The sequence below is a fragment of the Trachinotus anak genome, unplaced genomic scaffold (assembly GCF_046630095.1).
Source record: "Trachinotus anak isolate AG129_WGS33_773 ecotype Australia unplaced genomic scaffold, CSIRO_AGI_Tana_v1 ptg000009l, whole genome shotgun sequence".
NCBI classification, from domain to species: domain Eukaryota; kingdom Metazoa; phylum Chordata; class Actinopteri; order Carangiformes; family Carangidae; genus Trachinotus; species Trachinotus anak.
In genome coordinates, this window is record NW_027273860.1 from 13216746 (window position 1) to 13243099 (window position 26354).

Genomic DNA, 26354 nt, shown 5'->3' on the forward strand with positions numbered 1-26354 from the left:
AGAGAGAGAGAGAGAGAAAGAATCACGGCTTTATTTGCCCTCAAACTTGTTTAGAGCAAAGTGGGAAGTCATCATTAGATACAAATCCCCTTCTGTTGGTAGTGTGTCGCTGTACTAATCAATTAAGGCAACATTTCAGAATGTTTCCAAGTAAGCAATCACATGTGCTGCGGTGTTTTAATAAGATAAGTAACAGGGAACTTTGTGTTTACAATTCAATAAAGCTTATGATTTCAAAACCGATCGTGACCATTGACTCAGTAGACTAAATGTTACACAGCAGATTGTTGTGATGGCATTTATTTTTTCTTTTTGTCTCCTCTGTATTCTGCCCAAAAATGACTATTGGAAGTTTTCATGGTGTCTGTCAGTGGTAAAGGAAATATTCCAAAGTTTTATTTGACTAAAAGTAGCAGTCTCAATATAGTAACATACTCCATTACATGTGAAAGACCAGACTTAGAAATCTTTCTCAGGTATAGAATTATTACAGCAGATTGTTATGTATTATTATTATATGTATTATTATTATATGCCTTTCACTTCAGTGCTAAATTACTGATGCATTAACCTGGTTCACATGTTGCTCAGTCAAGTTAATTCATCTTCTTTTTGGTCGTTTGATCTGAAGCAGTTCATCATGCTCAAAGGAAGCTCATCGTGTCTTGTAAGCAGAATCATGACCTGTGCAGTAACTAGAAACTGTGTCTGCTGAATGAAAAATCACCATTTGTGAAAAGTAACCAGTCTTGGCCAAAGTCGTCTTCGATGCAGCAGAGTCTGCAGCTGAAATTCAAAACCCGGAGCCACAGGTGAGGCGACTGTAATATCAGTATTTCACCGCTATGGATTTCCTGGTGCTTTCCACAGGAAGGTCTAACTTATCACCTACCTTTATTTAAGGCTCTTATCCTAATTACTGACTTGAGCTACATCATCACTTTACTTGATCCCTCAGAGAGTATGAAAGTTGAATCAGGATTATCATTCAAGAATGGGTTTCTGTATCTAGTGAATTTAGGACCTGCTTATAAAAACATGAACAACTTTTAAAAATCTAAATGAACATATTTACTTGAGAGGTGTGTCTTTTTTGTTGTCCTAAAATGCTGTTACCACTTGGGGGTGGACTGTAGCAACATGCAGTGGTTGAATGCTGAAATGATTTAAACCTACAGTCAGGTTCTGTGTTGGCTGGCCAGTCAGATCTCATGTAAACCATGTGAAAGCTAGTCATAACTTCCTGTTTTCACAAACAACCATAAAATAAGCTGAGACAAAATGCATGTGTACACACACACAGACAGATGCACACACACCCATACACATACACACATATATAAACATACTCTTGCTGACCCAAACCAGGTCTAAATGAGTGCTGCCAGCTCCTCTCATGTGGTCTTTCTGTGACGCTAGCTGGTCTGACTGCTAGATTAGTTTCTCCTCACAGCTGCTCACCATCCCCAGGCCTGATGAAAGGCCGCCTGTCTGTCTGTCTGTCTACACGGGGACAAAGACAAAGAGGCCTTGCCACATGTGTAATTAGCATTGCTTCACAAAGATTATAGATCGTCTTGAGGAGATAAATGACTTTTTCATTGTAATTTGCTGATCCCAGAATAGGAAAGTTGACAGAGAGAAACCACAGCGGGCAGGACGGCAGCCATCCCTGAAAGGATTAGATGCAAAACATATTTAATTTCAATCAAAATATCCTTTCAGTCATTCATTTCAATAAGTTTGATTCATATGTACATAATTTATTATACGGCTGCATACATATGACAAGCTTGTAACTGAACCGTCCCTTTCCTTATGTATGCGTTTTACCGCCTGTTAATGGCTTCACTTGATTTTACACATCCACACCAGAAATCAAATGAAAGGAAGGACAAGAGGAATATTCATTCTTATTTCACAAATACATCATGCTTTTTTCTGTTGAAATATATACACACATTGATCACACAGATGAATCTTCTGAAATATTACTTTGAAAAATTATTTAAAACAAAATATTATAAACAGGCTGACATTTTACTTTTCTTCATTAATGCTTGCACATTAAAACATAATGAAACAAAACAAACCGGTAATAAAATAGCTTATCAAATGCACAGCATTTTTCCTTAGACACAAACCGCACCTGTGGTGCAATAAGAAGAGAATAAAAAAAGTCTACATACAGGATAAACAAGCATCGTACCAAAACTGGATGTGTCTCTTTTCTGTTAAATAGCTTTTGTTAGACCCTGCAAACCAGATGAAAGTTAAGATCACTCAGTGAAATGCTTAAAACTTATCTTTTTTTTTTTTTTTTTTTCCCAAACTGTGATTCTACTCTAGCAAGTAGATTGAATTTTCCTCCATAAAAATATTTACTTTCATGGTATGATTTTTTTGGGAGCAAAGACAATTATTTCCACATGGTGGATATTTTGTTATGTAATAAAACTGCTGAAATCATCCAAATGTCAAATTAAGAATAGTTAAAACCTGGGAGTCTACAGTTTAACCTGGGCTATTCAATAATGAAAGGTGGGAAATGTAGTAACTCCTTTCGATCAAGACCCAGCTGCAATTTCCATACAAGCATAAAAACATGACGTTCTTCCAGTCTGAACTCTAGTTCCACATCCAATTCCCAACAAAATTCCCCATCACTGTCTGGAATGAAGGGAGTTTCCATTTGAAAAAGTCTGCAGCTTTCCATTGAAAACTGAAAAAAAGGCACATTAGAGATGCCTGAGGCAATGTTCAATGACTGATGTATGAATGGGACAAGTTATTCTAGATTACCTTCCAAAAAATGAAATGGGCACAGACTGATAGCTTCACACTGCTAAAAGTTGCTTCCTCAGTCAACTGACTGATCTGCTTCATTTTAATGGAAAGTCTTTGTTTTCTAGCTCTTACATGAAAAGCTGGTATGGTTGGACAAATGGATTGTTTAAATATTTTTTTGTAATATAAGCCAATGTAACCAACAGGAGTGATCAGAGATCATTTTCACAATGTCCCTCCGATAGTTATCGAGATGATCACTGGGCTGAAAAGTAACTGGTCACTTTTCATTTGCCCAGTGGCCGCTCCTCCATCACTTCTTGGACTGGCAGTGTCTCATCTTGCAACGTGATGGTGGAAACAGAATCCCCGTGTGACCTCAGGCTGCTCTGGAAAAATGGAGCTGTCTCATTGGCCTCTTCCTGGACAGGGCTTCCAAAGGCATCGTCCTGCCCTGCCCCGTCACTGCCAACAGACGTCTGGCTGACGTAGACAACAATGACGTCACCGCTGAAGTTCATCACCTGGCCACTGGAGATGAAGGTCGTGTTGTGGTTCCCCGACACCTGACCTGAACAGAAAAATGTGGAAGGGAGAAAAAGAGGAGATTGTGAGAAGTTGAAAACCCATGACCACAAGACACAAGAGATGTGAAATGGAGCACTGTTCAGGGTTATTTGTCTGATACATATATTTTTCTCTCCATTTCTCAGAAAGAAAATGGAATAAAGAGCCCTTGATTCAAATGGGCGGGTGTGAAAAAAACCTTGTATGTTCAACATTTCCAAATGGTACAGAAAATGGCAACAACAGTGACTCCTTATTACTAGCTGCCATGGCTCGACTGGTATTATTTTCACCTTGTGAGCCTGTGTGTGTGTCATCATTGTGAAATGTGGTCCTGGAGACACTGACTGAAGCAGGAGCTACAGAGGTGGGTACTTCGGCAGGTGTTTATATGTCTGTAAACAGATTTTTCACTATGATTGCACAACTGCACAACTGTGCAAGATACAGTCACAAAACCTTACAGGTGTGTAGTTGAAATAAAATGAAGGCCAAGTTTGAAGGGTGATAATGTAATAATGACTACTGAGTATTCTTAGGTCGGAATGTCAACATCTTGATGGGTGCGATCCCATTGCAAGATGGTCTCTAGTTGGGAAATGTGCAGAAATACAAATATACAGGGTATGGTGGTGTAAGACACTGTTTTTCAATGCCCCGCCTACACACAGTGCGACGGAGCCTGCCCTATCCGTGACATATGTGAAGAAGGGACTAAATTTTGGCTAACCTCGAATGACAAATGGACAGTGGGTGTAATGACCATGCAGGATGACCACAGACAGGCCACAGCTACATAGATTGCCATATCATATCCTTTTAACCATGTTTGTTTCAGAGTGTCCAGCACTTTCTGTGTGAGAAACTCAAGACCTCTGAAAACAAGCCATTCGTCAAGGGTTTAGGGTTTTACGGACATGGCTGAATAAAATCAAAAAAAGTGCTGTTCAACTCCTTCTAACGTTTAATCTTCAATAACATGTTTCTCCAAAAAACAAAGAACTTTAACTGTCATCATCTTGCCTTTACAATGTGATTCCTGCCTCTAAATCATTTGCACAAACTTGTACTGTAATGTGGATTTGAGCCAACCAGGTAAATTACGAAATAAACTGTGCCTTTTTGTTTTGTAAGCGATCTTCCACCACATTAAGCCTCTGGTTCCTATTTTATCCAGCCGCCTGTCTGACTTTCCAGCCAACAGAACAAGCCGACCCTCCATGACTCACAGCTCACATCTCATCTATTCACACATATGTGCACACACACACACACACACACACACACACTCACACACACTCACACATATACTCACATAATTGCTGTAAATGTAAGCAAACAGGCCCTAGCAAACACTTTTACACCTACACCTACACATATACTAAAAAGCACACAAAGCTCTAAAAAGTTGCAAGGACAGACTAACACAATCACACACTCACAGAGAGTGTGTGTCTCTGTGTTCCCCATCTGAGAGCCTTTCCCGGAATACCAGTCTGAGAGGTCTAGCTCAAAACTATGTCATTTCACCACAACTTTGAAAACAAAGCTCTATGGAATCTGCTTGGGTTCTTCTGTTTATCCTTCCTTAATAACAAGCTGATTTTTCTGGATAACCAGCAACTCTAGCAATACTGACAGGGGTAAATTTGAATCCTAGTAGAACCCCTTCCCTGTTCAATGTCCAAGAGAACTTGTACACAGTTTTATCTTTAAATCTTGCTCATTGTCCTTGGTCAGCTGCCAGTCTAATTCCTCAGCCTAGGGGATAAATTAGCCGTGATGACCAACTTCCAAAAATACACTGCATGATAAGACAACAGGTAAGATTGATGTTGTATACTGTGCAGCTTCTATGTGTGAAAAATGTAAATGTTTCAGCTGGACAGGTGAAACCTCTGACCCTCACTTAACCTTTAAATAGCATGAGCGGGAAGTCCATTAAATCAACTGCCATTACTGCATGATGGGAAATGGTGTTCATTTCAAGCCAGCAAACATGTAATTAAAGTACCCAGCTGTCAGTGAGGGTCCAAAAAAGTCTTCACAACTTTGTGAGTGTGTGTGTGTGTAAGTGTGTTTTTGTTGGGTGGGCAGGCTTATAAAAGTATTACTCAAGCTGCACACATCTTGCTTCAATTAAAGCTGTGGTCACTTTGCGCAACCCGTTGGAACTCTGGGTAAACAGGAGCTTTGTAGATGGCATAGTTCACACTGATGCATACTCACACACACACACTTAACACTGTATCATCGTGTGTGTGGTTCTGGTGGTTCACTTGGTCATCAAATGCACACACATACTGTATTATTCCTACTTCCTGTGTGGTCTCCCAAAATTCAGGGTTCAGCTATCAATACTGGCTTTAATAAAACATATTTCTTGGAAACACACAAACTTCTCATTCTTCTCCTGAACCCAATCCTCTGTCATAAGTTGCGTTCAGCATGTTCACCTAATGATACCCCATTTTGAGCTAACCACTGTCCCGATCAGACTGTTCTGATAATACTGCTTTTATAACCAACCATAACCACTCAATGGCTGAGGCACAACACGTAAATACGTTTCCCGGATATTTTTTGCCTTGGCACTGTGTAAAGGTCTCTGTGAGAACAATACAAGTTCAACCGTGTGACAGTAAAACTTTCCATTAAAACCAACATAAATTTCATTCTGTTATTCTTGGTGGCTAGTCCCACCTATTCTGTGGAAAGGGAACACTGTTATGTAGTATATCAAATCATGTATGGGTATGACCCTGTGGCAATACAGTGGTGACTGCCTACACAAACAAAGAACACTGAATCCACCCGGCAAACTCTTTATAATGAGCCATTATCCAAATAGTGCAAAACCACTGTACATACAGTTTTCATTGACTTTGTTGAGTGGCTATAGCATCTTTTTATTGCCCAAAGTCAAACTAAAAATATCCCCACTTTCTGGGAATCTACACACAGCCATATGGAAGCCCATTTATGCCATTGAAAAGTTATAGATGATTAGTTATGTTAGCAAAATAAAAATACTAATGGCAATACTACTTTTGATTTGGTAATTGAAAACAATGATGTCACAATTATAAGATAATACTTGTGTTTTTTTTAATCCAAATTATTAGATGCTATGTCATAATATCGAGGTAACAAGTCAAGACACTTAGTTAACTTGTAAGAAATATGAGACCATGTGAAAATTATGAGCTAACAAGTCAAAAGTATTATTTCATATATTTTAAAATAATTTCTACTTAACAATGATATTTTTTTAAATTTCTCTAATGGCAGTAATGGGTTTCCATTTCTGCCAATTTAAATTCTTGCAGTTTCAAATTTTCACTTACCTGAGGTAAGAGTTGGTTCAGCCAGCTGACTGTGGAGGCTCTCAGGTGAGCACTCCAGTTCTGACTCCCCAGAGGAGAGCTTGTTTCTACTACTGTTTTCCCAGGAAAGTCCCTGGCTTTGCTCTGGGCTAGGGGCCTCAGGCGGCTTGTCCAGGTAGAGATCTCCAACAGATGAAGGAGTCATCAAGGGGCTGACTGAGGTCATCACAGAGGTTGTACTATTCTCTGTTGAGGTGGAGTCCATGCTTGTCAGTCTGTATAATTCCTGCTGTTTTACTAGTGACCTGTCAGTCAGGTAAGGTTTGATCTCTGATGACACCAGAGCCTGGGACAATGGCAGGCAGAGTTTGGGAAGTGGACTGGATGGAGGGACTACAGAGGATGTGTGGAGGAGTGGAGGAGGATGAGAGACAAGAGATGCAGCACCTCTTTCACTCTTGCACAAAACCATCTTTTCTTGAGTTCCATCACCCTTTTCTCCACCATTGTCCGCCCTTACACTCTCACTCTTCTCTTCTTTCCCACTCTCCTCTCCATCCCGCTCTCCATCTAGCCCTCCACATGAGCAGGTTCCTGGAGTCCCAGGGCTGACAGCCTGGCTACAGTCCTCATTCTCCCCTACTTCCAGAGGCTCACGGACGGGAATGACACACACACAAGAACCTGCCAAAAGAGGAGACACACTCACAACCTCCTCCTCTTCTGAGACCTCCTCTGGTTCTCCAGACCCCTCACTCTGATCCTCCATCACTGTTTTCCTGTTGGTTCCTTCTTTCTCTGTCATTTCCTCTGTGAATGGCAGTGAGACCTTGACATCGGGAACAGCGGTGGGGATTGTGCATGGGGGCTCATCTGTGGGGTTGTTTGGCGCAGGGTAGATGAGTTTGGCTGTCTCACACGGTGTACACTTGGAACCCCCGCTATGGTAAAGAGGGGCCAAGGTCTCCTAGAACAAAAGAAACAAATAGAGAAGCATTGTAAATAATTCATGTTTTCTGCATGATTAGTAAGAAATATGATTTCCCAAATCCTATATAGGCAATAGTAAGATAATTAAGTTAAACTTGGTTTCTGTGTGTTTCCATTTCTTTTCAACTTTACCTGCTGTATCCTTGTCCTCTTCAGATTCTGAACGCAGGATCGCAAATTCACTAGACAAAGAAACAACATATTGTACCTTAATACTGAATGAAGGAATCTTAATGATTTCTGGTGCAGATGTTTGGCAAAGAGGCTGCTGAACATGCAGTACAATCATTTGACGACCAGTTTAAACAGCAATCTCAAGAAAATAATTTGTTTTTCTGTACTACAGCGTATTCTTAATGTGATTACAACATTTGTCCATGCAAATGCCTGTCTTTTTTGAATTAATGTTTACTTTGAAATCACCTGTAACTGACTTTCTTTTTTTTTATTATTGAAAGGAACAATAATAAAAGATCTATCTAAAGGAGAACTTCAAGACTAATACAGGGCTGTAACTTACCAGAGAGCAATTTCAGTTTGTCCTTGTAGCAGAAGAGGAGCAGGATGAGGAGGCACAGCACAGTGATGACTGACAGAACTGACACTATGAGCCAGGAGGACGCTGCGCGTGCAACAGAGATAAATTCAGAGTTCACTTTTGTACTCAAAGTGTACAGTCAGTCAAGATGCAAAAGAAAGTCGTACATTAAATCAGACAATTTTTCATCCATTTTTGTCCATCTATACACTTTAAGTAGCAGATCTCTCTTTCACTTGAGTACACGTTAAATATGCACTACATTGCATTTGTATGGTGCATTGAATGTGCCCATGTCTTACCAGACACAGGCGGTCCACACACTGCATCGGCCTGAGCGTTGCCTGGATGTTTCTCGCTCCTGCCCTCAGCCTTACAACTGGGAAAGAAAATGAAATCACAAAAACACAAAGTGAAGACAAAAACATGTGGACATTTTTTTTTTTTCCAATACAGTGTAACACCAACCTACCAACCTCTACAACTGCATGGATCTGTGATGAAGGAGACAAAGAGAGAGAGAGAGAGAGAGAGATGAAATAAAAATAAATTTCCTCTCTCTGTCTCTCGCTCCAACATCATCATCATCATCATCACCGTCATCATCACAGATCCAGCCAGCAGTGGACGTTGGTGTCTGCTCCAGGGTTCCAGAGGAAGCGGTGAGCACATTAGTCATAGCAGCTGGCTGGTGTTGAGGAGATACCCAGATGCATTTTCCCTTAAAAATATTCCAGGCTGAAAAATGTGTGTTTGAGTGTGAGCGCACACTTACTTGGTCCATTGTTTGCATTGTTCACCATTGTTGTCAGCAGAGAAGAAGCCTTTCTTACATGGAACACAGATCTTTCTCCCATTAGTCGACCCTGAAATGAACAACATATATTGTAGTATATCTCTAGGTGACACCTCTCTGTAACTGCTGGATATGAATGAAATGTGTTTTGTGTTCGTGTCTCACCAAGATCCACCTCGAGTCCATATCCAGCACTGCAGGTGGGTATCTTCTCACAGTACTCACAGTTGATGGGAAAGCACTGGAGGTGAGGACGGCAGTGACACGGCTCCTCTGACACAATGTTTTCAGGCATCTCCATAAAACCCTTAACTGGAAGTCAAAGAGGGGAGTGTTTTAACGCAAAGGTCCAAATCCATGACAGGGATAATAATGTGTGTTGCATCTAAAACCCCACTCCCTTGGGCTGAATCTGTGTTGCTGCTTGTGTACAGTTCAGACCTGGCTGTGTTACAAAGAATCAGAGGTAATTCTGATAATGACGCAAATTGATGCAATTTCATGTTCACATTTTCAGCGCACAAGACACTTTCCTGGAGAATACTTTTTATACTATTTTAAGTTCACTTCATTACAATTATACACTAGAAAATTTTCTGTGATGAGCATTTTTGAATAGAAAACTCTCAAATCAATACAACAGCACTTCAAATACAACAACAAATACTTAAACCTTTAATCTATTCTTAAACTTAAAGTTTTAAACTAAAATAAAGTAAATGTTAAACATTTGTGTTGTTAAGGCAGGATTCTGGTACTGACCTGGGTCACAGAACTTCTGCTGGAGACAGCGCTTCTCGTCAGTCCAGCCGGGCTGGTATTCACCACGATGACATTTAATACATTTAGTCTGGTGGGACTCATTGCAGTCAGAAAACACACGGAAGCCTAATGGGGGGGAAAAACAGTGAGACAGAGAGGCGGGGGGGGGGGGACTTTAACGACCCATACATAATCACAGTGACCACTAAAAACTTAATGGAAGAGAAAAAACAAGAAGGAAATTGATCAAATTAGAGCCTTTTCATCTCTTTTAAAGTAGAGGGTACCAGTGGATCATTGTAAATTGTGTGTGGGAGTGCATGTGCGTGTGTGTGTGCGTGTGCGCGTGTGTGTGAGCCATTTTAAGCCGAATGTTCTGTTTTTAAACATCCTTCCTTTTTTAATTTAGAACCTGTGTGAATGGAGATCTATTTCCATGTTATGTTGCTTCCATTGACAAAACCAGATATGTAATATGCTGACTCTAGTTCCTTGTGTTTCACTTTGTTCCCTTTGTTCCCTCTGTGTGTGTGTGTGTGTGTGTGGACTTGTTTTACTATATTTGTGCGGACCATAATGCTGAACAACACAAATTTATATGGCCATTTGAGGGTTAAGACTTGGTTTTAGGGTTCAGGCTTAAATTATGTTTAGGTTAGAGTTGGGGTTAAGGGAAAGTTTGGATAAGACATTCAGTTGTGATGGTTAAGGTTAGGGTAAGGAGCTAAGGAATGCATTATGTCAATGACAGGTCAAATGTAGTAAAACAAGGATGCTCGTGTGTGTGTGTGTGTGTGTGTGTGTGTGTGTGTGTGTGTGTGTGTGTGTGTGTGTGTGTGTCTGCATCATTACCTGGTTCACACTTCCTGCAGCATCTTGAGCCTTTTAAGTAATGTGTTTCATCACACTGCAGAGATTTGGAGACTGCATGCTAAAAAATAAGAAGACATAAAATTACGTATTTTGTGGAAGCTTTTAGGTTTTTAATTGGTTGTGTGTACCTTTGCAAAAAAAAAAAAAAAACACAAAAAAACAAAACAAGAAAACAGTCACATACCCTTTACTACATGTGTTTAGAGAAAAGAGCAATTTAACAATTTACATGAGAATGAACATCTCAAAAAGATTACCATTGTGATTTGCTGGATCAAAAACATCAATTTTCCATCAGTGCGTCACGGCTGTGCTCAGTGTATGCCACACTTTGCTTTCTCCTTCTTTCGTTCATCTTTCACATCTACACGTGATATTTTGAGATGGTGGTGAGTAATTAGAGGAAGAGGATGGTTATAACATTTCCAAGACATGGCCAGGAATTCTTTCCACTCTCTTCAGAAGCACCTGACCACAGCACTGTACAGCCTCCAAACCAGCAAACCAAACCCCAATGGTACCCAATTACATAAGGAGAACCAACTGGAATTAAATGCAACTCCAACTCACTTGGAATTAATAAACACTTGGCTGCAGCTACTTCTTTTAGTCCTTATTAGTCATCTATTTAAATATGCAGCGCTTGCTTTATCTTTCTTTATTTTATTTTTTTTGCTGACTTTGTTGTTATGCACCAAAACACCAAAGCAAATTCCTTGTATGTGAAAACCTACTTAGCAATTAACCCGATTCTGATTCTTATATAATTACCATGATTTTGACAGAGTGACCAATTGGTCAACTTGCCCATCATATAAAAGATGGGAAAAGGTTTACAGAAGGTGAGATTTAAAGAAGATCTTGAGGCAGCTGTCACGCTAAATGATGAGTTTGTTCCTAAAAGGTCATTGCCCTGTTGTAGTTGCTATAATGCTAAGTCTTCTGCTGTCTTTCAACAGTGTGAGCGAGCTCTTGCTGTGGTGAAACGTCTTGGAACTCCAGCAAAAAGTCCACAAAGGTAAGCCAAGCAGGCTCACACACTCTCACAGTGCATACTGTACACACCCACCAGCCACCCTAAATTAGGGGCTGGCGAACTCCTCGCCACATTGCTGAATTAGAGAATCTGGCTGTTATGACAGAAACTATGCCAAAGCCACAGTGTCTATATAAATGTAGAAAAATACGACCTATAGGCCAGACTGCACTCTGACCTCAACCCTACCTCTTTCCTTTTTTCACATTCAGCACTTCTGAAAGCTTCTTGTTCCCATGAAAACATATACTGTTTCAGTCATTCACACTGTAACCTGTAAAGCAGAGAGATGCTGGTACTGCAGAGGTCCATCCTCCTGCTCTCCCCACCAGCAATTTCAGGAGAAGTTCATTTGAAACTGGCTGCCTGTCATCATACTCAGTGTCACTGGCTATCTCACAACAGCTTCATACAGAGACATGGAGCGTTGCACTTCTGTTAGCTGGTCATGCTGATCACCTCCACTATGATCCTAAATAAGAACAGTTGCAAAAAAAAAAAAAAAAAAAGCCTTTACCGTACATCCTGTAATTAAGTGTTACTTTTGACATCATGTTCATGCATCATTATGCACCCTTGAAAATATCACTTAGTAATTATTTTTTCATTTGAAAGCTTAATGTGTCCTGGAGTTTCCCCTTACACCACTTGTGCAGAGCTGGCAACTTTCCTTGTGTTGACATTTGAAGTTTCCTGTAGTTTGTACTGATTCTAACAACAATACAGCTCTGGAGAAACCAGTCAGTTGTTGTTTTTGTTGGCATCAGGTTGAAAAAAAAATAAAAAAAATAAAAAATACTGGGCGCTAACTCCCTTTGTCATTGTCTCCCTTGTTCTCGTTCTCACACCTCCACATTAAAATCTGTTCGGTCTGAGTTTGTGTCTGCTCGGCCCCAGGCGAAAACAGCACAACATGAACACTGGCAAGCGTTTAATTATCTCCACTCTGCCTCCCGCACATCAGCAAGTCTTTGTTTTATAATCTAACCAGAGGAATAATGATGCACAGCGCTCATAGCATGGACCACAGCACTAATGAGGACCATGTGCAGCAGCAGAAAGAAGTGACAGAAGTAAAGAGGTTCCCATGCTTAGAGGTTCAGATGGATGATATTAATAGATAGATAGATAGATAGATAGATAGATAGATAGATAGATAGATAGATAGATAGATAGATACAAGCAGTGGTGGTCAATTGACACAACTGAGCCAGAGTGCACAGAAAGCCAGAGGAATGCTGGGAACTGTGTTTTTGTTGCCGCCACATCTAAACATTGGGTCTCAGTTATGTGAGGCAGTATGTTTTGACACACTAAATATATATGTAAGAGGAAAAGAGCTGATCCACCCCATATGATTATAGGTTATTACATCGGTCAAGATAGAACATCCAACCTCAAAGCTAACTTTATCGGTTGTATGTACTCAAATATACAGTTATGTGTGAATGTGCGTGTCTGACTGAAGTAAAAAGAATAGACAGGGGAGGGGAAGGGGGAAATAGTCAAATGGATGATAGTGTTCAGGAGTGAAGGGAGAAAAAAGACAAAAGGGGGCACTAACTACTGCAGTGCTGTTCAGGAACAGCTCCCTTCAGATCGTCTTTTCCTAGCTCTTTTGTTTATCTTTTAAAAATCCATCACCAGTTCTGCAATCCTATCAAACAGGTGTGTGACACAGAGTGCATTCCATTTGCTGTCAGAGTTAAAAGAATTTGCATAACGGCCACAGCACCCACTGGCAGTGGGCCTAGAGAAGCACAGTGTGACTTTTAGGCCTCCAAGGCTTTCAGTGATCCATGATAAGGTGCTGTAAAAGCAGATTGCACAACAATTGAATCTTTGTATAATGTTTCCACCTGAGGTTTATTCTTTAAAGGCCATAAAATAAATCCTTTTGATGTTCCACCTGCACAAATTGTAATTTCCACTAGTTGTGAAAATCTCATATTTAACTGATAAATACTTTCAAAGCTTATAAAACATATGAGCCTCTAAAAGGCTGTATGTATTATTACTCAAAGAATAATAATGATAATAACACTGAACAGTTTGCATTTGTTTTGTTTTGCCAAAAATCCTCTGGTGCACAGGAACTAACATATTTTACTTAAGCGGGAACAGTGGCTCCTTAAGAATTCAAAGATCTTGAAAATTAGCAGCATGAGTTAAAGCAACCGTGGGGGAATAGAAAAATGTAAAAGCACATTTCAAAGAAACTCATCTGAAGGATTATGCTTAGCAGGGGAGAAGGGATACTGCAAAAAGCTGTAAACAAGTCCCTTGACAGCTATAATCTGCTCTAATTGTTTTAAGGGATCTTGACAGAGCTTAATCTGGGCGTGTTACGAACTAAAGGCCATTATAATTCCTCCTCTATCCACACAAAGCTCTATTGTCCTTATAAGGCTGTGTGCTTTATCAATCAGTCTGTTGTCTGAATAATTAAATCAAGTTTGGATCTGCAGGCCTGAGGCAATGTAGTGTTATTCCCTAAGCCAAGGTAGACAAAACACTTACTACTGATGTGATGGTGCATGGGTATATGGATGGAGGGATGGATATACAGGAGGTTAGAGAAAAAAAAAACACATGAAGAAGAAAACAATGCTTCAAGTGAGAAGGGGTTTTGGTTGAATATTAGATGAAGGGAGACAGGAAAGAGGCAGTGAGAGGTTGTTTATGGTGGATGTCAGAAAGGTGGATGGATGGATGGATGGAAGGCTAGTGAAGCTAGCTAATAAGAAATACAGGAGCCATGTGGGTAGGCAAGGAAATAAATCCACCAAGGCTCAGTTTATTCACGATATACTGACGACTTTTAAGCTCTGAACATCTTGAAGTCATTTTGTATTGCTCAATCATACAGACCATTTGAAATGAATTTGGAACGGATTGGGTGAAGTGGTTGAAAACCAAGAAAATGAAGGGAATTCATTGGGGGTAATGTGAGTAAGTAATGGTAAGAACTAACCACAGCCAAAGGTTTGAAGTGTCACCTTAAAATGTTGATGAAAAGTCTTTCCATCCGTACACTGACTTGTTTTCCAGGCATCACTCTTGTTACCACTGCTTGAAAAAAAAAAAAGTGACTTGCATTTGTGAAAAACATGTTTCTCCGGTGCCATTACCTCTCAGTCTGGACAAGAAGCAGTCCCCCCCCCCCCCCCCCCCCCCCTCCTAAGCATCATCTCTTGCAACACATTTTGGGGAAACAGAGAAGAAAAACAGGGAAGAAAGCTCGTCTGTTCCAGTCAAAGTCGTAACGTTGCTGGCTTACAGTAACACAGACAAACAGGCAGTGATAGATCACTGGTGCCCAGCAGTCCCACCACCACGACCACATCTTATAAACTGCTCCACCTGGACAGAATTAGTTGTTTGGACTAAACAACAACATGGACAACACCATGTCATTGGCCATTCACTTTTTTTTCTCATAAAATGAAACTGTGGCACTGGATCATTTCAGACATCATGTGGACTGGTTATTTCACGGCACTGATTGGGAACAAAAACTGATCACAAAAAAAAAAAAAAAAAAAAAAAAAAAGTGACGGTATTTGTGATGTATGTAAGACTTATGGTCATGGTGAAACATAATACAATCACATTCTTGTAATCCTGACTTGTGGGGAATAAATGCCAGTGGCTACATCTCCGGATTCCCGTAGGACCGTTATTGGTCCCTGTGCCTCACTTTGAGAACCTCTCCTCTGGCGGAGCTATCGGGGTTCCCGATGAGCCACTTGGCCCGCACCGGTCCCCTCTGGGCCGGCAGAGAATGTTCGGTGGAGGGAGAAGAACTTCCAGTTGCCAGCGGCGTTTTTGCGGTGAGAACAGTGGAGGTGGACTCGACCCAAACACAACTGTTTCCAGTCAGTGTCCCGGCGTAAAGATTCAACTCTCCTCCCTCCCTCTCGTTCCCCCCTTCTCACCAGCTCATACAAATCATCTGACGTGTTGATACACGGTTTAATGTTACACACCTCCCTGTTCCATCCACTCAAGAAAACACGGACACAACTCTCAGTATTTTTGCATTGCCACTCAGTCGAATTAGATTTGACAGCCCCTGAAAAGTAACGCAACGGAGACACAGCACATAATAAAGTAAGGATGGACTCTTTTCTATACCAAATACATTCCCTCAAAGCCCTTTCAGTGCGTTCTTACCTGTGCGTAAAAGGCGACGAGTACACACGCTATCCAGCCTCGGAATATCCAACTTGTGGAGAAGTTGAGTCTCATCTCTGCTGGATGATGAAGACTCCCTCTGAGTCGAACCTTTTTCTCTCTCAGCCAGGAGGATGAGTCTGAACGCCAAGATCCGACTCTTCTTCAAATGTCCTCACAGAGAATCACTTCTTCTGGCGCGGCCTCCAGAGTTGTCTCTCAGGGCATTCTTGCGCCTTCATTCCCGGTTGGGAAGTTGCAGTTCCCACTTCTCCTCTCCTCTCATCGTCCTCTCTGCCTTCACCCACGCGTTCTGGAGAGGACTGCGTGCAACAGCTTGTGAAAACTGAACGAGTGACTGAAAGAGGGTGGGGGCTCCTCCCACGTTGTCATATGGAAGGCAAAAAAAAAAAAAAAAAGTTCACCCCCACACAAACCCCCACCTCCGCTTCCATGCACCGATCTTTTTCTTTCTTTCTGAATGAGTGTGCATGTGGCAGTTTGTTGTTTTGAGAGATATAAGACGATCACAGCAACACTGACCTTTATACATTGGAATTAAAACTGTAGTCACTGAATGTTTCTGTAGTGACAGTGTTGCCTGTAGAGTTTATTATGAAAGAGTTTGTCATGGGGCGCTTTTCATGAGACAGGCCAAATGAAAGGAGTCATGACCTCATGCCAGAGATGGACTCAGATATGACCCCCACACACTTAGAGGCAAAGCATGTGGTCACTTTCAAAGATTTCCCTTCCTGCATGTGCCAGTCATAATGGAAGCAAGTGGGCTGATCTCAGCAATAGTTCCTGGAGCGTGGGTCCTGGAACTATTACAACCATATCTACAGTCTACAAATGTTATTTATTTAGAAGAATAGTGGAACCAGGAAATACTGCAGCTGTTCTCTGCTGGAAGAGAGAGAGAGAGAGAGAGAGAGAGAGAGAGAGAGAGAGAGAGAGAGAGAGAGAGAAAAAACATGCTGGGTGTATTTCCCTCTGAATTTGCATGGCAGATTAGGCCCACCCTACCTTGGCGAGTCAAGAGAAGGAAGGTTTGAAAGAGTGGAAGATATGTTCTCTTCAAGGTGACAGTTATGCAAATATTAAATTGCATGTGTGGGACCTGAATGGATAAAGCAGGGGGTTGATCGGCACGGGATCGGGAAAAAGGGGGAAAAAGGTGGAGGAAAGATGAAGCAATCTTCATTTGTTAGGAGTGAATAATTTGGACTAACAGATCGAAGAAAAAAAAAAAAGTGACAACCACATCTGTTTAAAAGTAATGATTCCAGTGTTTGTGTTATTGTGTAACATCGCAGTTGCAGCTTCTGAATAAGTGATATTACAGATGTCTTCAGAAAAGTAAATGCTCAGTTTATCCTGTGTATCCATAGCTAAAAACCAGCTGATCATCTCATATTCAACACAACTGGCAGAAGTGGATGCTTGTAGGAATCTTTAACTCATAAGGAGTTTCACAACGGAGAAAGTGGAAGAATAATGAGAGTTTTCAGCTGAGCCAGTGGAGGTAATGGGTTCTGTCCTCCCTCTTGCCCTCTTCCTGTAAAAACATGCTGAGAGAAGCTGTTTTGTGGTGGGGCCTCTGCAGCTTGCACAGTAGCAATTAAGAGCCAGATGTGACTGTTTTAGCAATAAGAAACCTCAGCTCCACTCTGAACGCACCCCAAACGTTCACACCGAGGTCCTCCCCTGACAACAAAATTAAACGGGCAGCATGGAGAGGTCTCTGTTAAGCCCCACTTCAAACACGGACGTCAAAATGAAGCTTGTTTTGATGTATAAAAATGTAGATCACTGCAGGCAAGCACCGTGCTGGTTTACAAGCTTCATACTTCAAACGACCTGTGCACGGACTGTGTACTTCTGTAAGTATGTGGCTTGTGTTGCTTAGCGTCACTTACAGCAAGCCAAAGTTCATGAAGTGGGCCTATTCCAGACGGCTCATGTGCACAAAATGCACACGCGCAGGCGCGCCATAAGCTGCTGAATGGTTCCCATTAATGTAACACACTTATTACTCACTCACATAGTAGAGAGCAGCCACAGCTTGTTTTGGTACCAACATTTTGAAGGGAGCTTCAAACACTGAAAAGCACACAGGGCAGAAAAAAACAAAAAACAAAAACATGCACATGGCCCTCACATACACACAGAACACAGTGGGATAATAACATTAAAGCCCAGCCACCATGTTCCGGTGGTTTTAGGCCTGGATCTGCATTGCTTCTACTTGCTCTGGAAACAGATGTGACCCATGAGTCACCTAAGTGACCGATGTGAGTAAGAGCTGCCGGCCGATGCCATTCCTACCCACAAACAGAAATGCTGGGAGAATTTTTATGAACACACATGCACAAACTGCAAATACAGGTTCATGCCTAGATGTGTATGTAGGTGGGCAGATTTGCATCCCCCCCCCCACACACATCCCCTCACTTAAAAGTCAAGCAGAACATTATTTTGACTCACAAAGAACAACACTATTTACACTGAATGCAAATCACACATATCAGGAATCTGTTTCTGCACACACATATCTACAGACACACAGACAGACACAGGCACACCCACACAGAAATGAGACAACACACACTATGTCCTGCTTCCAGTTCCACCCCTGACGTGTCTCAAGTATTTGTCCACCTGGTGAATTATCAGTGATGGTGGTTGAATATTAGCTTGAATATGCAAATACTGTTCTTTAGCAATTGGTCTCAGCTATCTTGCATAATGTTCAACCACACACACACGGAGTGTGGCCCCCCCAGGCCTGCCTGACCTGCTCTTACTTTCAACATGAATCAATGTACTCCTCTACAGTTCAGTCAGGACTGTGCAAAAGCTGTTACTGACAACAGTGAAACTGCAGATGCTAAACTTATACTTTTTCTTGTCACTAAGGGGGCGGCTTGTGCTTTAATTGTCCTGCTAAATTCCTGAAGTCTGCCTGAGGACAGGTGCATACTTTTTCTGCTGGAACCAGTTTAGGCCAAAGTTAACTGTGTCATAATTTTCTAAAGGATAGATAACACGGATTGAGAGATAGTGTAATCTTGATGGCAGACCTATGCTTTGTATTTCTGTATTTATTTGGGGTAAGTTGTTGGGAATGTCCCGTAGGATGGACTTTGGTTTGTTGTACTATGAAGACAATAGACCACATCAAAGGGTTGGATGTGAAGGGCAGCGACAACAGGAGTGAGAGTTTGTCTGTGAAATTGCTTTGTTTTACTGCTTTCAACACCTGCCAACACTTTGAGCCATAATCATAACTCCGAAGGCTTTATCACAGACAATAAAAAGTCTAAAAACAAGCAGATTTTCAATGAAGCTCTCAGAATTACATTTAAATACACAACTGATCTCCATCTTTTATTACCATGACACCAATTTCAAATATACATAATGAGTACCACTCTCTTCAGTTCAGTGTATGATACAGGTATTTACTGTTTCTCATAGAGCATACCCAAAAAGAACAAAAAAAAAAATTGAACCAAATACCCACTTTAGAAAAAAAAAAGAGACACTGCAACACAGAGACAAGATGCAACGGACAGAGAGGGAATAATTATGATCAGTGTTCTCTTCAACTTCACATTGCCGGAAAAACAAAAAAGTCCATTAACAGTAGTGACAATGTTCATTACGTATAAGACTGAGAATTAAAACGTATATATACAGATGGGTGACAAATTAAGGGAAAAACCAACATAAAGTGTCTTAGTAAGGTGTGGGGCACCATGCTGCTCCTTGGCTTAGACTCTCCGAGTCTCTGGACTCTACTGGAGGGATGAACACTATTCTTCCAAAAGATATTCCCTCACTCTTTGTTTTGATGATGGTGGTGGACAGCGCTGTGTAGCACATCAGTCCAAAATCTGCCATAGGTGTTCGACTGGGTTAAGATCTGGTATATGATTTGCAACATTTTCATACTCATCAAAACGTTCAGTGACCCCTCGTACCCTATGGATGGGAGCAGTGTCATCTTGTTTCTCCACTCATTTTTCCAGTTTTTCCTTAAATCTGTCACCCGTCTGTCTGTATATTTATATATATGAAAGAACAAAATAGTAACATGAAGTGCAAATTTCTTTGGAAGTTGGAATAAAGTATGTTTTTTCTTCATTAAGACATAAATAAGTTATAAAATAGAAGCTATCAAAACAAAAACCAGAGACAGACTTTGAAGAAATAAAGGCAAGACAATTTTTTTTTTTTTTTTTTTTTACAGCTTCAAGTAGGCGTCACTTCTGAGCCGTACAGACACACTGTACAAGGCATTCTTAACAGACTGAGAGCCATTTTGTGGTTCAATCCTTCAGTGTAATTTCCCTCACAAAAGTTAACGCAACTGCCGTACAGCCTTTTGCTCCAAAATGGCGTTTAAAATACTAAATGAAATCCAGCAGGCCATGCTCGGAGTTTTGTTTCTTAGAGATGAGAGAAACTCTTCAGAAACAAGAAGCACGGCACTGAAAGTTTAATTGAATTTGGTGACACTTTCAAGTCCAGAACGGTCCATGAAACAAGTCCCTATTTATCATTTTGGGTGAATCTCAATACTGTTCAGCTTCATCCCAATTCTCTCCCCTTTTTCTGAAATGTCAATGTTAAGAACACTGATTCATAAAAGCAAATCTATAGTCTGACAACACCTTCATCATGATTAAGAATTACGGAGAGGAAAATGAGCAAACCTTGGCTCTTGCTGCAAAAAAAACATTGCTGTTCTCCTTTAAAGAGCAGGTTGTCCTACTGCACTGACGATTTTAAAACACAACATAACTTTCAACAAACCTTCATTTCTTGAAACTGAACACACAGTACACTTGACCTCCTTGTACTTTAAGCTGAACCAATGCTTTTTCCAGTAAAATGAAATGCTCCCAAAGACAGTAGGGGTTCGTCAGTTAAGTGTTGTGGTCGACCAGTCCGCGCTGCGATCACTTCTTTCTCTGGAAGACATTGGCCAGCATGGCGCCAGAGGTGGTTAGCTGACCCATCTTGCTCAGGAACTTGGTCTTGGCATCTTCACCTACCAAACTGGAGGCGATGGACATGGACCTATGGCAAAGAAACAAAACACAACGCAAAGCATAAAGGTTGAATTTATTGAAAATACATGGTCTAAAAGAACCACAACAGTACAAAAATAGTTATTCACAGTTATCTACTATCAGTTGGCGAGTCTATGTCATCCTTTACTCTATTTTGTTGGATGGGAAATGTTGTTTGCCAACACAGCCCCCCACTTTTACGGTCTAACGGCTCTGCAAGTTCCTCTTTTGAACTATCTGGGATTCTGACACAGCAGAGCAGTTACAGAACTCTGCCAAGCCCCATTGCTCAACAGAAGGACAAACATCCTATCTTAACACCAACATCAAACTGAAACTCAATGAATTTAACGAGTTTAGACTGTCGACTGGAAAACATTATTACATGGCTTCTAGATAAACCCTGGTATGTGAAAACAACTCAAGAATTTTAACTAAAATGCTTCATGTCTTGTGTCATAAGGGGCCAATCTTCCTGTGAACTGTGTGTGGTTCTGTGGGTCAAAATAACTTGGATGGGAAATTCTGTTTAGGCAGGACACCAAAGAATTTCACATACCTTTCTGAAGAAATATTCATAAGCATTAAAAGGCTTGTAAAATTGAATCCACTGGAGTATCGCAGCTTAGTCATACATACACTAAAAATAGACATAATTATACCAATTTTATGTAAATGCCACAAAGTCTGTCTGACAGGAGATTCACTAAACTGTCTTAGCCACAAGATATTAGGGTTTCCATAATATTTAATGGGGAACTAAGTAATGAATCAAACATGGCTTAGGTAATATATAAACCTATGTTCTTCAAAAGTTCTATAAAGATACATGCTGTGAAAATAAAGACCCATGTTATCAATTATAGTCAAGCAAGAAAGGCTTGAGAGGGCAAAATGAAAGAGGAACAAAAGTCTCTCGCCACAAGCTCAGAGTTTAACTGAGGCTTTTTTGGAGAACACGCCCATTACCGAGGTTATGTGCATACACAAATGCAGACATGTACACAGTTTCTACGTCCATATACACACACTCCTCTTTTTAATGAGCCACAAACATATGTTAACAAGATGGGAGAAAGATCTTTTAAAAGACACCCACGGCATGGCCGGTGTCCCAGCTCTCTTAGCTTCACAAAAGAACTCCCCTCATTTTTCCTCCTCTCTCTTTCTGTGAAGATACCCACATAATGAGTGTGGTTTCAACACTCTTGCATGCTCTCCACTCCCTTGGGGAATTAACCCACAATATAGGCCCAGTCCTAACACTGTTTAGTGACCCCTCTCTCTGCAGTAGGATTGATTCTTCGCCCTCCAAATTCTTCTTAACTACCACTTAAAAGCCATCACTCGTTCCTGTCACAGCATCTCGTGCAATAAAAAACTGTAATTTGCAAATCATTTTCAGAAGAAGTGACTGTGTGAATTAGACTGCTTGTTTGTTCTCACCCTTGTGCATCTGCCATTCCTCTGTTTTCCACCTTGATTTCACACTCTTTGATCATAGAACTCAAGATCACCTGTGGAGAATGGAGACAGACACAGACTAAGCTTCAATGTGGTCCTTACAAAACCGTCTTCGTCGTAGAAATGTGATCATTTAACAAAGGATTTTGTCTTGGGGTACAATGCCATGTATACAACACTTGTAACAGGTGGTGTAGGCTGAATTCTGTCATGACAAAATAAAGTATGTTTTCCAGTTTGGAAAATAATTCCCGTCTTAGAATCTGGTATGTAGACCTTACAGTCAGAGCGGATGTGCAGAGAGGGAAAGAGTCAGCTGATTGTTAGTCACCTTGGGAAAATGCTCACATGAAATGCATCGCGTGAGATTCACAGACACAAATAAATAAATATGGTAGAGGTGTGCGTATGAGTGTGTCTGAGAAAGAGGTGAAGAGTCAGACTGTCTGTCTTTACCATTATCTCGAGGCAGTAAGAGATAGAAAGAAGGCGACAGTCTGGCCAATCAGTGTGTGAGTACGCAGACGGGATACAGTATTTGCGTATGCATGTGTGCATCTTAGATAGAGTCTCGTTAAGTGTAATCCCCGCTGTGTATGCGAGAGTGCGTCCATGTCTGTGTGTCCTCTGACCTCGTGCTCAGGAGAGAGCTGCTCCATGTCGGTGCGGAGACACCTGAGGCCAGGGAGGAAGTGGTTGACCATCACCTCCTCAGAAATGACTGTGCAGGAAGTTAAGGAGTGGAAAGGAGTGGAAAACCTTGCACGACCACAGAAGTGTAACTTGTCATTATCTAGGCTGCCATGCAGGTTCCATAAAGCCAAATATGGGTACTCATTTTAAAGTAAGACAAATGTGGGAATGAAAATAATGAAGTAAAACCAACCTATTTGGACTGAACATAGCTGAATATATGGATTAACAAAGCTGATGGGTGCTATAAGAGAAAAATGTTTTTAGTAAAAACAAAACCCTTTATGTTAATTGTAATAATCCACTTGCGTGTTATTCCCAGAGTGGAGAAGTAATGCCTTATCTATCCAGACTTTCTTGTTTTTCTCACTACATGTATAGACATATAAACTAAAAAGCTTGTGCTTTCAAGGCCAAGCAGTTACAGATACAGTTCGAATAGTGTTTCCAGGAATTACCAGATGGGTGGAGTTTACTTCAGAATAAATCAAAATATTGAGGAAAAAAAAGTGGCTAAAAACACATCTGATTTTCCAATATTTACTTTACTGTATAAATATTCTTAAAAAAAGAGGTGACACAAACTTTTGAGCACAACACTACTCTTGTCTTTAATGCTACTGCATGAGTTCTGCCACCTATCACAGCCAGCTGAGCTGTAAGGGACACAGAGTGAAGGAGTCTATGCTTTTACAGATGGTAATGTAGAATTTCAGAGCCGGTCACACTGATTACAAGAAAAAGACGTGCAGTGGGAGGTAAAGCCTCTGAGGTTAGGGCTATACCTCCTGGACACTACTGAACTGTGAAATCACAGCCTGACAAAGATCCACAGGAATGAACCCCAGACCAGCTGTCTTCTTTGAATGTGTGTGCGTTTTGGGCAGAGTGGGGTTGACAGAGGAGAGACGCAGCGGAGAGAGGGACAGGAGTGTGAGAAAAAAGAAATAGCAAGAGAAAAAAAGAATCCCAGAGGAGGAAGGATGACAGAGACAGAGCAGAGGTAATGTAAATGTAAGACCTATCCTGTGGACTGTTACTAAGGATTGAAGTTGATGTTCAGTCCTCTCCTCCTCTCACGCTCTTTCTCCTGCTCTCATCCTTTCCTTTGCTTAAGTAACCCTGTAATTACCCCTAGCCCCAAAATGGAGGGAGCTTATTTTCCCTTTCTCCTCCTGCCAAATGACAGGCAAACTCTGCCAACACACACACTGAACCACACACTCACACACTGAGGCCATGCAGATACGTACCAGTTACACGGGCATGTTCCAGAGTACATGTGACCAGTGCAGCTAGCATTTGACCGGTTATTCTAACGGCCTCCTCACTGACTCACTGCTACAACAGTTAACCCTGAACCTGAGCCAACACTGTCACAGACTTCTTGTAACTCCTTTGGAAATACATACAGTGCAGTAGTTATGAGTGAGCCGACTACTAAGAAAATATGGACTACACATTTTCCCCCTGGTTTTTACAACGTTGACTGCTGCAAGTAGCAGTATATGGAAAGTGTTAAGCCTACAGATAAAAGTCCCCTCATAAAAAATAAATCCAGGATGACCAGTACATGTCCTAATTTACATAAACCATTAAGCATGAAGGATACAGCAGCAGGAGAGGGCGCTGTAGGCCTCAAACAGCTGGGTGGCGATGTCAATCCTCTTGTTCTCCACTGCCTGGCTGTTGTTAGCCAGCGCCAGCTTGTGAAGATGTGGGAGCACGACTAGAGGAAAATTGCACAAGTGCACATGAAGATCACATGAGGGGCAGAGACAAAATGTCAAGCTGGTTGAACAATGGCAACATTATTATCTATTACGTACACTCGTCTCTGAAGCGTGGCTCTGCATTAGGTCCAACTCTTCCAAATGTCCTGATAATTTCCATGTGCAAAGAGTGCTGATCTTGGTACTGAGGGTCCTCTAGGAACGATGCCAGCTGCATTTTTACACGCTCCAGCAGCTACACATAAAAACAGAAAGCCACAGTCGTTCATACGTTTTAAGATGTGTAAAGTTATTGATTAAAATTGCATGCATATTGACATTCACTGTTTCCTACCTCTTTTTGTGTGACAGTCTCCATGATGGTGCCAAAGGCAGGAATAGTGGATATCCTCACTGAGCTAAAATCAGCAGGAGAGCAAGACAGTGGTTTTACCATTCATAGTCACTGTTCCAGTCTTTCAGGTCTTCTCCATGTTCTCCCTTACAATTACAATAATCTGAACAAGTCAAACGCAATGTACAAATAATTGCAAGATTTATTCTAAAATGTTTGAATTGCCAGACTGCTGGGTTTTAAACACATTAAGACAACTTTTGCTAATAGACACACCAATTAGCTTTCCTGGGGCTATTTTCAGACTTTAAAACAATGCTACCAACTGATTCAAATACTGACTGAAATGATCCATTATGTAATGGATTTTCTATTACAATGGCAGATCTAGTGCCCATTCAGCATCCAGACTAAAACCACAAAGAAATATTACTTTTTCATTTAAGGCATGCTCTAGGTTTTAAAAAAAATATATATATATAGTGATTACATTGTAGTGACACAGAGTAACCACGGTGATGACTGCACTGGCAGCTGAAGCTCTGCATTCTGCCTAAATTAACATTGAGGGTGTAAAATTTAGACAAATTGAACTGTCACTGCAAATTACAGGACATCAATGCTTCCAATATAACAGCCACAAGTTGGGCTTTTCTTTATACACCAATACCTCTGACTGTTTAGCTGATCTAGTAAGTCCATTTTTGATTGGGCAGATTGCGTCTTAAAAACATCTGTCAATAATCAATGGTTAATATGAACTGCAACAAGCCAGGTTAATAAGGTGTAGGTAGGGAGATATTAGATAATCATTTCACTGTCAGTCAGAGCAGGCAAAACTAATTTCTCATTATGTCTCTAAGCATTATAGTCTTGTGATCGTGGACACAGAAAGTGTGTGAAAGATATATAAAATCATATAAAATATGTGTTAAGATTTTAAAATAAATATATTTTGAATATACAAGTTGGGGACAAGCGTGTACCCATCAACATGTGTATTTCAGAAAATGATGAGATGAAAAGGGGCTGCATTCCAACAGTGTCACCACTAATTGCATCATTGTGTCTAATCACAAACACAGAGATGGGCGTACAGTGGCAGCTAGAAAGGGTTTTCTTTTTATTCCTTGAATTGCTATCTAAACCATGGCTAAGAGCACTGTGCCCTGTTTATACTGCGATGAAAAGGACA

At 40.9% G+C, this 26354-nt stretch overlaps 2 protein-coding genes across 6 annotated transcripts in view; both read right to left on the reverse strand.

Annotated features, from left to right (window-relative positions):
- Positions 1–1681: 1681 nt before the first annotated feature.
- On the reverse strand, positions 1682–16185 carry tnfrsf11a (tumor necrosis factor receptor superfamily, member 11a, NFKB activator). The gene is made up of 10 exons (XM_071485432.1): positions 15852–16185; positions 10619–10697; positions 9767–9892; positions 9170–9316; positions 8984–9074; positions 8511–8587; positions 8191–8292; positions 7803–7852; positions 6702–7647; positions 1682–3358 (listed from the first exon to the last, which is right to left on the reverse strand). Exons 1-10 carry the CDS (start codon positions 15924–15926, stop codon positions 3075–3077), a joined length of 1977 nt encoding a protein of 658 aa, XP_071341533.1. The 5' UTR covers positions 15927–16185; the 3' UTR covers positions 1682–3074.
- A 3038-nt stretch (positions 16186–19223) lies between these two features.
- Positions 19224–26354, reverse strand: part of relch (RAB11 binding and LisH domain, coiled-coil and HEAT repeat containing) — a 35208-nt gene continuing 28077 nt past the window's right edge. For all 5 annotated transcript variants that reach the window (XR_011691892.1, XM_071485445.1, XM_071485443.1 and 2 more), the window contains 6 exons: positions 25160–25223; positions 24922–25060; positions 24705–24821; positions 23032–23120; positions 22382–22452; positions 19224–20942 (listed from right to left, as the gene is read on the reverse strand). Coding sequence is in view for 4 of the 5 variants with exons in the window: in XM_071485445.1 (XP_071341546.1) it covers positions 20822–20942; positions 22382–22452; positions 23032–23120; positions 24705–24821; positions 24922–25060; positions 25160–25223 (601 nt within the window). In the remaining variant the exon portion in view is untranslated. The remainder of the gene's footprint in view (positions 20943–22381; positions 22453–23031; positions 23121–24704; positions 24822–24921; positions 25061–25159; positions 25224–26354) is intronic.